At 44.4% G+C, this 13,315-nt stretch overlaps 1 protein-coding gene across 1 annotated transcript in view; it reads left to right on the forward strand.

The window, feature by feature from the left end:
• The first annotated feature begins 2,311 nt into the window (after positions 1 to 2,311).
• The window catches only part of KCNJ5 (potassium inwardly rectifying channel subfamily J member 5), a 28,239-nt gene continuing 17,235 nt past the window's right edge, over positions 2,312 to 13,315 (forward strand). Inside the window, exons 1-2 of the mRNA XM_075073591.1 lie at positions 2,312 to 2,400; positions 8,107 to 9,053. Coding sequence (XP_074929692.1) covers positions 8,114 to 9,053 — 940 coding nt within the window. The 5' untranslated portion in view covers positions 2,312 to 2,400; positions 8,107 to 8,113. The remainder of the gene's footprint in view (positions 2,401 to 8,106; positions 9,054 to 13,315) is intronic.

Here is a 13,315-nt window from a genome sequence, read left to right on the forward strand (position 1 = left end):
AACAGAGCCTGTGCCCTATATAGAGAAATTATTTTGTGCTAGGACTATAGCGGAATAAGCTTGAGTGTGGGGAGAAGTGAAATTGGATCTTGGCACTAGCTCTCCACCATGAATTGGATCCTCCCTAGCTGTCTGGAAGGGCCAAGTAAGTTTCATGTCATTCAGATAAGAGTGTCTGGAAGTGGGGCAGGCTGTCTAACTTCTGGGTCTCAATTCTTCTCCCCCATGTCCTGAATTCCATCAGTGATCCCAGTCTCAGAAGTCTTCCAGCATAGTTGCACAGCCCCAGTAGCTTTGAAGAGTCCAGAGAAGCGGGCAGGATCCTAAGTGCTGATCCAAGCCAAATCTCTGAACCTTTTAATGTTAGAGACAGCCCCTTCCTGTTGATCAAAAGAGCTGCCTAGATATTTGCAGTGAAACCTGGGTCCCATCTGCATCTTGACACTTAACCAACTATGTAACCTTGGACAGGTCACATCACCTGTCTATGCCTCGGTTTCCCCCTCTGTGAAATGGGGATAACAGTACCATCCTATCTCACTGGGGGGTGGGGTGGAGGCATTGCTTAGTCAGTTCATCTCTGAAGTCCTCAGAAGGAAGGTGCTGTAGAAGTGCTAAGCAGCGGTCATATTATCGTCTGTTTTCCAAGCAGGTGCAGGATCATATAGTGACTCTCGATTACTATTGGGGATGGGAGAATTGAATAATATATGTGCTCAACAGCAGAAATATTTGTGTCCTTTAGCCTGGGTTTCCCCATAGCCTGGGTAGTGGAACTCCTTAACCCAGTTCTCTCTTGGGGCATCCAGAGAACATGAACTGCCAGTAACAGGATGATGGTCAGTAACTTATGATGAGCTGAGAGATGGGGCATTGGCACTGCCAAAGAAGCCCCCCAAAGACATCAGAAGGGCAACTGGCATTCCCAGAAGTAGATAGGGAGACAAGTATATGGGAAGCAGAGCTGCTTCTGGGAGAGCCCATCCCTGGGGAGAGCCACTCCCTTGGAATAATGCTGGATCAAATAGGCTTATTTTCAGGTTTGGTTTATGGGGAGTCAATCATCAACTGAATATTAGAGAGTCAGTTAAGGATTTCTGAACATCAGCTTATGCATACATCCCTCATCATACAGTGTTTTGTTCATACTCTCCACTTAGCTATTTTGTAATCATTACATTCCCCCATCCACCCCTTGCAATATTTACAGTCCCACTGAGCCAGTCATTATACCAGGCAATATACACTCCCCGGTCTTTATATTATGGTAACTACATGCTCTCCAGTCATTATTTTATATAAAACAGCACTCGCTATGTTAATTCACAGGCTGCTTGCAGGGTCATTAAAATAGCTCAGAAAGCATTTCCCAGTCTATCTTTTGTGAAAAATACAATTATTTTGTTTTTCATTAAAATGTTAACTCTTTTGCTGTATTTTTATTAAAGTAACCTCAGTATATTTGTAATACACCCAAAAGTTTATATTTTACATATGAATTTTCATGCTTTAATTCCTGCTGGAAAAATGCATTCACAGCCCCCTCCTACTCTCCACAAAGCTGGCATAAATAGAAATAAAATAACAGATTTTATTTTTTTTAGTTTATTCCATTTTTCAAAAAGCTATCAGTAAAAACAGAATTTTTTAACCCCTAGCAATCGAAATAAGATGTCAATTTGTTCTGTCTCATAGAAGGACAATGGTCAGATTCTCTGCTGGTGTGAATGGGCTTGACTCCGTTAGAGCTGATGGAGCTGCAACTGTTTACATCAGCTGTGGATTTGGCCCCTAGTCTAATTAGGCAGAGGCCATTATTGGTGTCAAATTTTCTGAAGCAGTTCTGGTGAAACACGCCTTTCTTATTTAGTGGGTATGAGATGCTGTAGAAAGCTCTATAGAAATTATTCCAAAAATCTATAGGGTTTCATTGAAAATTATTACAAGTTTCATTGAGCAACTGAAGTTGTCTATAGTGAGAGTATAACTCAATTCAATTCTATATAGGATAGTTCAGAAAAGCTTTCTGCCATTGAATCACTGTTTGGTCTTGGGCCAGGCATTCTGTGCCTCCGTTTTAGCCATCTGGGACGTTGGTTCAGTATTGACTTAAGAGTAAGCGTCACCTATTCAACAATCCACATCGTTTCCCATGGCAACATGGGCAATTTCCATGACCACGTGCACTTGGAATTCCCTTGCTCTCCCATACCAAGACCAATCAGTCCTGACCCTGCTTGCAGGTGAGAGCTAAGGGGCTCTTTGCAGAAGATGGTGTGAATACAGATCATTAGCTAGAGCTGTGTTTGTACAACACTGAAATCCACTGGGCATTCTGTACGAAGATAATATATGATCAGCTGAAGCTATGTGATCAATTGTTCTTCATGTTCACTGAAGGTAAGACAAGGAGTAATGGGCTTAACTTGCAGCAAAGGGGATTTAAGTTAGATGTTAGAGAGAGCTTTCTAACTCTCAGGGTACTTAAGCTCTGGAATAGGCTTCCAAGGGAGGTAGTAGAATCTGCATCACTGGAGGTTTCTAAGAACAGGTTGGACAAACACCTGTCAGGGATGGTCTAGGTTTATGTGGTCCTGACTCAGCACAGGAGGGAGGTTCCTTGTCCATGGGGTACAGGAGATGTTGCCTTGATTTTTCAAAACAATTTTCAACCATACAAGAAACCGTGGGGCTTTTATTTAGTGGAAGGAAAGGAGAGAGGGCCAGTATTCAAGGCACTACCCTCAGATTTGGGAGTCCTGGGTTCAAGTCCTTGCTCGGACACAGTGGGAGGGGAAAGAGAGAGAAGGTAATTCAGCTTCTATGCTTTGAACAGCATGTTTATCACTGAAGTGCTGTCAGTTTCCCTCCTATATGGTTTTTCTTCAATGTTTTGCCTTGTCTATTAATAACAACAGAGTAGCTCTTACACAGTATTTTTCATCCATAGATCTCAAAGCACTTTACAAAGGAAGCAGGTCTCATTAGCTCCATTTTACAGATAGGGAAATAGAAGCATAGGGAAAAGGATTGATTTGCCCAAGGTCGGTCAGGTCAGTCTGTTTCTCCCATGTACTTTCACTTAGGTGCCACAGACAGCTTCACCCTCATGAAGTACAGGCAATAAATGAAATAAGTGAATGAAAAGCTACCTTCTTTCAGGGAAATAAAGCTCCATTTGGCAATAATCATCTCTCTAGCATGCATCCACTACCCAATAGATTTGCAAAGGCCATCCCTCCCTAATGGCATTCCTCCATTCCACCCTGGCTTCTGCTCAGTTTGTTGTCTCTGAACTCTTCTGTTTCAATCCATTTGTCTGGAAATCTGTCTGTTATCTGTTCCTGGTGATAAGGATCCATCTCTGTGGGCCTCCTTCAGTCAGGTACTTTAATTCGATGACTGTGATGTAACAAGAAGGGACTCTGCATCTCAGTGGAGTCTATGGATTGAGGGCTATGGCTGCATTTGATGTGGCACAGGCAGAGGGGCAGCAAAAGAACAGCTCTTTCAGTAATAATCATTCTATCAGAGTGTTTATCCAGCAATCTATTACTGTACGTGACTGGCTGCTTGTACCTCTGCCCTGGCCTTTCTCTCAGACTCCATTCCTGTATTGTTGTTGTGCTGCCTGGCTTCTACAGCTTTGAAGTGATCGAATTTAGAAAGAGGAATAGCGAAGACAGGTGCAGCATCCACACAGCTCTGCTGGTACACCACAGTCCTGACCTGCAGAACCCCTTGACATTCCAGTCTGGGGCTCCACATGGCTCTGCTATTGCATGTCAATCCAAATTTGCAGAACCAGCCCTCAGCTCCCTGTAGCTACGAGTGCGTCTGTCCTGATCTACATTGCAGGTCCCTGGCCCACTATTCCAAACCCCTCTGGAACAGAGACTGGCAGTTCTGTTCCCTAAGGGGTGGTAGTTTCATAAATATAAACACCTTATTGTTAGTGGACAGACAGTTCACATGGCTGTGGAAAGTTTTGAATGATGTGTTTCTGTTAAGGAAAAGCCAATTTGGCTTATCATTGTAATAAGGTGAGAAAAGGGATTTGTTTAGATTTTCCTTCTGTTTTTATGATTCTCTGGAGTCTCACATAATACATTGCCAGATTATTATTAATAATAATAATAATTAATAATATTATACAAATAATTCCCACAGTGCCTAAAGGCACCAGCCATGATTAAGATCCCACCATGCTAGCACTGTACAAACACCCAGTAAGAAACAGTCCCAAAAGGTTATGAGTCCAACTGTGAAGACAGAAGAAAGGGTGGAAGAAAGGAAGAGGTATAATCCCCACTCTATAAAGAGGGAACTGAGGCACAAAGAGATTAAGTGATTTAACCAAGGTCATGTAGGAAGCCTCTGGCAGAGGTAAAAATTGAACCCAGCTCTCCTGAGTCCTGTCTCTTTTTGCCTTAACCATCCTTCCCCTCCAAGAAAAATGTCAAAACCTGGCCCTATTAAAGTTAGTGATGAAATTCCCATTGCCATTAATGAAATCTGAATTTGACATAAATTCTTCACACACACAAAAAATTAACCCTGCTAAGAAAACAGAAATCTGCTCTTGACTTTTTGGGGGTGTTTGTTTCAGGGGGTGCAAGAGGTACATCGACTCTGTATGGAAGCAACCATGGAAAAATGGTGCCCTCTGAAGTTCAGCTAAAATCCATCTCATTCTATTTCAGCAAATACAAGATCCTTTCCCTTAGTGCCCCCTCCCCTCCTCAAGTCTGGCATCTGTGCAAAAGCTGAGCGATACTGAGAAGCCTGATAAAAGGCCTCTTAGCGGAACTGATAATGCCCCAACTCTCATCTCCTTTTGCAGCAGCTCCGGCAGCCTGTCTAAAAGGAGCATGTGGCTTTGTACGAAAGTGACATTTTTATTACCCTGGCCTTGTTTAATCAAGGACAGTAAGTGCCAGTGAAACATAGTGGTACCTGTGACTGACCATCAGAGGCAGTTCCAATCTCTGAATCTACTGCTAGAGAGAGAGCAGTGCTTCACAAACTGAAGGCTAATTCTCCCTTGCCTGCTTGCACTCAATTACCGTTAACCAGGGGGGATGTGTGTGCATGGTGAGGGTAGTTATGTCTGTGGAATAAAGGAGGAATTCAAACTTACATCTGTACCGTTCTCCCTTTTTGCTATATGTTTTGTCGACAAATGGACAATTTCAAACCTCTGTGGTAAGGGGTGGTTCCCTACAAGACTTACAATTATATTTGCCTAGTTTTATAAATAGAAGTAGCGTTAATCCCCCATTTTACAGATGGGAACTGAGCCTCTGAGAGGGGAAGCAATTTGCTCAAGGTTACAAGTTGGTCATGGACATAGCCAGGAATAGAAGAACCCAACTTGGTCTCTTGACTTCTAACCCTGTGCTCTAACTGCTAGATCATGCTTCTTCCTTTAAGAAGAAGAATTAATCTTCTACATGAAGAGGACCATGGTCGATTACTTGTATCACTCAGCTAGAAGAGACTTAAACTGCAACTGAGGAAATGAAGATGAAATGTTAGGACAAATTCTAATTACAATGAAATGGGCAGTATAGTTCACCTGCAACAGGCAACACTTCTGCTTTGAGGGCTCTCTTTTAAGTACCCCCAAGATTTCCCGAACAATTTCACTTGACCTGTAGTTAAAGACCAGCTGTCCTAGCAACCAGTTTTTGCCAGTCCCCTGGGTGCTTTTGCTTATGGCAGATTTCAATGTCCTTTCATTAATAACTAGTCTCTCCAGGCTGTTTTTCATGAGACAGGGTTGCAGGGATTTTTGATTTCTTATCAGATTTTGATCTTTTCCTGTCTTGCATTGTATAGAATCTGATCGTTCATATCTGTGTGTCTTGGGCTATGCTGTGCTCTCTTTCAGTGTCACTGACAGCAGAATTTCACTTCACATACCTTTAACGACTAAAAGTATTGTCTTTAGTACAGCTTCTTTTTTGACTGAAATCATGCAAAAATTTGCCTGCAAAGTGGACACTTCTTTTTTTTCCTTTCCACACCCCTCAAGCAACCAGAACCTGTGAGTTTCAATAATTAGGTTTTTAGATTACTAATAAAAAAAAGTGGGGGGGGGGGCAAGCAAAGAAAGAATAAAGGGAAAGTCTCTATCAGGTGCAGAGGAAACACACTGATCTCCACTGCACTGAACCTCTGTTTCTGTGCAGATTCTCCACAAACATGCACCTGGCACTGGCATTTACAAGGGGAGGATAAATGGACCCTGCCATTCTGACACCCACACTGGGCACAGATGTCAATGGACACGCATTATGCAAGGCGGCAGAGAATCAGATTGGCGTTGCAAGAGAGTTAAGGAGGCAGTACACAGAAAACATTAGGCTAATAGCTACATAGCTCACTCTGCCACCAGTCCCCCCTCCCTCCAGAACAGAAAGTCAAAACACTATTTCTCCCTCATCCCTATCAGCTGCCAACCCCCTACTGCTCCCATCTCACTCACATCACACTGTCCCCCACCAAAGGTCAGATCAACCCCTGCATTCGGGAGCTGTCACCAGGCAGGCTCTGAAATGCTGGGTATTCTGATGCATCAGTGCTGGGAGGGCAGGAGAGTTTGGTAAATGATGTCAGAGGAGAAGTTGGCTCCAGCTTAGGGTTAGAAAGAACTCTGCTGAGGGAACCAACTTGCTGTCACTGGGACTAGAATCCAGGTCTAAACTCTCAGTCTCTTGCTCTAACTACAAAGGCAGGTTGCTATCTTGACTCAGGTGACTGGTCAATCACTGGCACCCATGCTATAGTGAACCATTAGACATGGCTCCAGCAATAACCTCTGGCTGCTTTTTTGGAAATGCTGATTTTGGTTGATTTATGTAGCTTTGATACAAGGGGTAAGAGAAATTCCCCGCTGGGAATTGCAGAACTGGCTGCAATACAGTGGAAGCAGAAATTCGCTGCCTCGTTTATTTGTCTTTCTGCTGCCTTCCCACCCACCCTTAATACTTTTTATATTGAAAAACTGAAACCACTTTGCTCAGCCTTAAGCTTTGTCTTTCCCAAGACACTCTTAATTGTATCTCTGTACCTCTTCCCATTCGCAGATGCATAAGAAGATTAAAGATAGAACTGTAATAGATTTGGTTAGGTTTTAATAAGTTTTGCTACGGACGCTGCAGAGAGTGCATATCATGGAGAATGTTGCTACTCTTTCTCTTTGATATACGGAAGGCTTCTTAGGCAGCTCTGCACAGGAAACACTTCCTCTTCCCAGAGTTTGAAGATGGAATTCTTGATTTTCAATAGAAGAAATAGTTTCCATTAAAGAAAGCAATATCTACTTTATAATTTTAATGTTCGGTGAAGGTGATTTTACATTGTAACCTGACAGGAGTGACGGGCTCTCATATCATCATCCATTTATAATTAGTCAAGAAAAGATTTTGACAAAGGTCATGGGCCTTTTAGAAGATATCTAAGAATCTAGATTTTCAAAAGTGACTAGTGATTTTGGGTACCTAACTTGAGTTGCCTTCAAAGATGTCTGCTTTGCCGAGGGTTAGCTTTCGGCACTTTCTGTAAACTAGCCCCCTCAAGGTCTCTTAAGTTGACCCCCAAAAAATTGAGGCACCATAAATCACTAGTCCCTTTGGAAAATGTCCAAATTGTCTTCTCTTCTCATCCCTCCCTGCCTTATATAAAAGAAGCCGAAAGAGCTTTTATTAAAAGTATTGACCCAAATCAGTAACAAGATACGTGCAAACTTACTACCAAGGGAAAGAGACCATTCAAAGCAAGTAGTTCACCACTCCTGCTTCACTCCGTGAGCATTCTCTATAAATTAGGTAATGATAAAGGTGTTAAATAATTACTTATCATTATTTAACCTTAAAAGGGGCATAAAAAATACCAAAAGAAGGAAATGGCCCTACCAAAAAGCTCTTCTAATGCAGGATGCACTTGTGCCCAGCATTCTATGATTAGGAGACAAAGCTTTTCAATATGGTGTCAATGTTGCACAATGTGCTATCACCCCTTTGTGTAATCTGACAGCAGCACTGGTTTGGCAAAGCTATTTTCCTGATGTCTTAAATGTTGTTTCCTTTTACCCTGCCCTAGCCCAACTATGGCTGGAGATTCTAGGATCTTCATGAACCAGGACATGGAAATTGGAGTCACACCCATGGATCCCAAGAAGTTTCCCAGGCAGCCGCGGGACTATGTCCCTATCGCGACTGACCGAACCCGTCTCCTGGCAGGAGAAATCAAGAAGCCGCGCCAGCGTTACATGGAGAAGAGTGGCAAGTGCAATGTGCACCATGGAAATGTCCATGAAACCTACCGGTACCTTAGTGACCTCTTCACTACTCTGGTGGACCTCAAGTGGCGTTTTAACCTCCTTGTCTTTACCATGGTTTATACTGTCACATGGTTGTTTTTTGGGTTCATTTGGTGGCTTATTGCCTACATCCGAGGAGATCTGGACCATCTCGAAGATGAGAACTGGATCCCCTGTGTTGAAAATCTCAGTGGATTTGTCTCCGCATTTCTGTTTTCCATTGAGACTGAGACCACAATTGGGTACGGCTACAGGGTTATCACTGAAAAGTGCCCCGAGGGCATCATACTGCTCCTGATTCAGGCTATTCTAGGCTCCATTGTCAATGCGTTCATGGTAGGGTGCATGTTTGTCAAAATCAGCCAACCAAAGAAAAGGGCTGAGACCCTCATGTTTTCCAACAATGCAGTGATTTCTATCAGGGATGAGAAGCTCTGTCTAATGTTCCGGGTTGGGGACCTCCGGAATTCCCACATTGTTGAGGCCTCCATTAGAGCCAAGTTGATCAAGTCCAAACAGACCAAAGAAGGGGAGTTTATCCCCTTGAACCAAACGGACATCAACGTGGGCTTTGATACGGGGGACGACAGGCTATTCCTGGTTTCACCACTCATCATCTCACACGAAATCAATGAGAAGAGCCCCTTCTGGGAGATGTCCCGTGCCCAGCTGGAGAAGGAGGAGTTTGAAATCGTGGTCATCTTGGAAGGAATGGTCGAAGCAACAGGTAAGCTTTGCCAAAAATAACCAGCACAGAGCAAAAAGACAATGCAGCTGGCATTAAAATGTCAACATTTGCCAATGACACCTAGGCTAAGTATATGGGTCTTTGTCCCCTGCTCCTCCCAGGGGCTGGTCCATATAAGTGAGCTGAGTCTTATACAGCTTCTAAATACAAGAGGGGGTTCTGAGTGACATCACACTAAGCATGGGAGGGGGACCCAGTTTGGGGAGAAGTAAGAATGCCCCTGTACTTTTTCCACAACTCAAAGCAAACCTAGACTTTCAATGTTCGGAAGTGTATGACTAAAAGGCCATCTCTGGCTCCCACCAAGAAGGAGCTAAAGGAGAGCTTCTGTGGCCCTCTACCCAACATTTTCTTCTTAACTGTGTAGTAGGTACTGTGGTCTAGTAGTTAGGGTGATGGACTGATTTTTAAGAGACCTGGGTTTGATTCCTGACATTCTTCTGCTGGAAGTCATTAGCCAGAAGCCAGGAATGGGCAATAGGGGATGGATCACTTGATGATTACCTCTTCTGATCATTCCCTCTGGGGCACCTGGCATTGGCCAGCACTGGAAGACAGGATACTGGGCTACGTGGACCTTTGATCTAACCAGTATGGCTGTTCTTATGTTTTGGCTCAAGTAGTTGCAACTGAGGCATTTAGTTCTGTAAGTCTTGGGTTCAACCCCAACTGTTGTCACAGTTCTACCCTGTTTTTAAAATAGGCATGACTGAGCTATTTTAGATACGGTATATAGTGTTACTGTTCAGTGATGATCCCTCTACCATCAGTTACCACTCTGATGGAGGATGAGAAGAGTAGATATTTGTTACACTTTACATTTTCACCAGCTGGGTTAAACTAAACATCTCAGAAGCTTAGCAGCTTTCTTGTGTGTGTCAAGCATAATCATTAGGTGTGTTGGAACAACAGGTGCAGAGCTGGAGTTAAATGAGGATTATTATGTTCGAGTCTGGAATAGTCTCCCAAGGGAACTGGTGGGAGGTTTGTTGCCTGGATCATTTTAAACCAGACTGAGCAAAGCACAGGGGGATACGCTGTAGGAAACCATCAACTCTGCACTAGCTAGACATGACCTAATTAGAGAGGGGGCCCAACAGCCACAAAGTCCTGATTTTGAACACACCTATGTTCAGCCTGTTTTGGAGCTGAGGGTTTGGTTGGGGACCTCATCTTTTGACTTCATGGGTCTTTTTCCATCTGGATTGAGGGTCAGTAGTCTAAAATGGCACTCGTAATGAATATTAATTTGTATTTACTTTATTTGCATGTATGTAGTTTATCTCATGATACATTATAGGTACGTGATAAAAGATACTTGATTTCTTCACAATCCTCATTAAAATTATGCAGAAAACACATCTCAGTGAGGATCAGAGAGAGAGTATGTACCAGATCATTTCCCCTCTACTACAGTGCAACCCCCTCTAGGTGGAATGTAGCAGCCATTAAACAGCACAGAACAGCACTATGTAACAGATAGGATGGGAGAGATATGGCTGGCTGAGCTTTCTTTCCACGCCAAAGCCTCATTGCACATGGATGTGTGGTGCCAAATCTGCAGCTAAAAGCAGCGCTGACTTTCTCAAGGAGAGTTTGAAGAGGGTGCAGCGAGACAGAAAACAGACAAGTGTCATGCAGTGTCATCGGGTGTCACCCAGTGTCACTCAATTGAGTCCCAGTGCCCTCTCATGGATAGGTATTCCCAGCCAGTTCTTCCCAAAACTGGAATGCAAAAGTATTTGTAGCACAACCTGAAATTATTCTGTGTCTTTAAATCCCTGTCTGACTTTCCAGCAAGTATGAAAAGGCAGATGCAGTCCTTTTAGATCACAGGGGCTGGAAACAGTCCAAACTCCCTGGGACACAGGAAGTGAATACTTGTTAGCTACTGTAACATCTGTTCCTGATGATTCCCTATGCAACATTAAATATACACGCACTCGTTTGCTAGGGCACATTCTTTGTGGAGTGCTCTGTGTAAAGTGGAAAGCGTGCCTCTCTCACCAACAGAAGTGGGTCCAGTAAAAGATGTCATTTCACCCACCTTGTCTCTCTAACATCTTGGGACCGACACAACTACAGTACTGCATAACAGTTGTCTCCATGTCATTTTCTTCCTACCTCACCTTAATAGCTGGCATCACACTAAGCATGGAAGGGGGACCCAATATGGGGAGAAGAACTCCCGTGTGCTTTGTCAAAGCAAACTTGGACTTTCAACATTCTGAAGTGTTTGGCTAAAGGCTCATCTTCATCTCCCATCCAGAGGGAGCTGGAGGAGAGCATCTGGGGCCCTCTACCCAACACTCTCTTCTTAACTGAGTGTTTGGCACCATGGCCTAGTAGTTAGAGTGGTGAACTGGGTTTTAAGAGACCTGGGTTTGATTCTTGACATTCTTCTGCTGGAGGCTTCCAGGCCCAGGTCTCTACATCTGGCTGTTCTGCTGACTCGGTATAACCTTTGGTCCATAAAGTAACCTTTCTGGGATCCAGTATCAGATGGGAGACATGCCTGCCTGCCCCACTCCAGGGGTGTTCTGAGTATTAAAGTACTTGTGAAAGGCAGGGCAGATCTTTCAATGCTCCCTGGAATAGGGTATCTGCAGCCATGTGTGTCCTCAGTGTAGCTTGAAGTGGGGCACTATCCAGCCAGCAGCATGGGGGGTTAAGAATTAAGTCCCAGCTGGGAAATTCAGAATTGGCTCAATGAGGCTGGGAAGCAGATATGCACCTGAGCCTTGGTAAGTTCAGGGCCTTAGAGTGTGGTTGGCCTAATATCAGGAGAGAGGAAGGCATTGTTATCTAGAAGCAAGGACCAAGCCTTCTGGAGGCAGAAGAGTCACCGCTAGTATTGTGTGTTTATAGGAAGATCAGCCTTTTGGTGCTTAAGGGGTTAAGCCACAGGAGAGGCCTGAGGCTGGTGACTGGAATGAGTTTGAGGGAAGGGTTAGCTCTGTACAGATAGACTCTGAAATGCCAGAAAGGGCTTTTTAACTTAACCTGAGTCCCCTGCAAAGTTTTTCTCCCTGCCCCAGTGTTACTATCATGTCTTATTAGTGGTGCTTGAATGGAGTGCAGTTATTCCTGACTCTTAAAACAACCTTCACCATGCCACTTGGTGCTTTAACTTCCAAGTTTAAGGGAGCTAGGGGTGGAAAACCTAACTTCTATGAAATTCGCCCCTCCCTCCCTGGTGGCATTCAAGAGCCACTTCTGTGGCCCCCAGAGATGTCTGTTACCATAATTGTGTCGGAAATACTCAAATGGACAAATAAGCAGGTTTTTAACCAATGAAACACTAATTAAATATAACTGCATTGTGCCTTGACCCTGCCAAATCTCTGAGCACAGACAGTCCCAGAGATGGGAGAGCACTGGCTGTCTATATCAGAGTGTGCTTTAGCACAGATGCAAGCAACTCGCTGGTGAAAATTGGCAGAGCTATGTGGGGTTCACTGGAGCTGGTCCAAGAGTTCCAACCATCCCACTCAATCAGCTGCAAACGAGTTTGATTACTTCCCGTTTATGACTATCATGCCATTCACCACCAGTGGGCTCCATAATTCCCTAGAACAGGGGTTCTCAACCCATGGGTTGGGACCCAAAATTGGGTCTCCAGAATGTTTCAAAGGGGTGTGTGGCAGCTCCTGTCCCACAGGGCTGACTGGACTCGCCTCCCGGCTCCAGGCACTGCAACCTCTTGGGTCCCAGCACCACTCAAGTTTGGCCCAGCCGTCATAATGATGGGAGCCTGGGTAGGCCAAATTTGAGTGAGTGGCTCTGCAACATCATCAGCCAGGTCACAGCACCACTCACACAAATTTGGTCTAATCAGAGTGCCGGCGACAAAACTGAGGAGCCGTACAGCCATGGGGATTGCACTGCATGGATCTGAGAGCAAAGCCCAGTCAGCCCCATAGCACAGCAGCTGCAGAAGCCACCTTTGTGGGGTGAGTGCCAGGCAGAATACAAGCCCCCGCTCCCACATACACACGCACCAGGGACAGGACCTGACCAAAACCACACCAGGGCTTCCAACCCCAATCTATTTGCTGGGTCGCAACAGGCCATAAACATTTACAAATGGATCCTGAGCCCCAAAAAGGTGGAGAATCACTGGCCTAGAAGGTTTTACTCCAAGAACTCAGCAATTGTCACCTACCAGGGCAGACTGCTGCAACAGGGCCTAGAGGAAGACGATCCCTCAAACCGCTGGGTCCCAGACCATCCCTGGCTTT

Source organism: Chelonoidis abingdonii, chromosome 18 (genome assembly GCF_003597395.2).
Source record: "Chelonoidis abingdonii isolate Lonesome George chromosome 18, CheloAbing_2.0, whole genome shotgun sequence".
NCBI lineage: Eukaryota > Metazoa > Chordata > Testudines > Testudinidae > Chelonoidis > Chelonoidis abingdonii.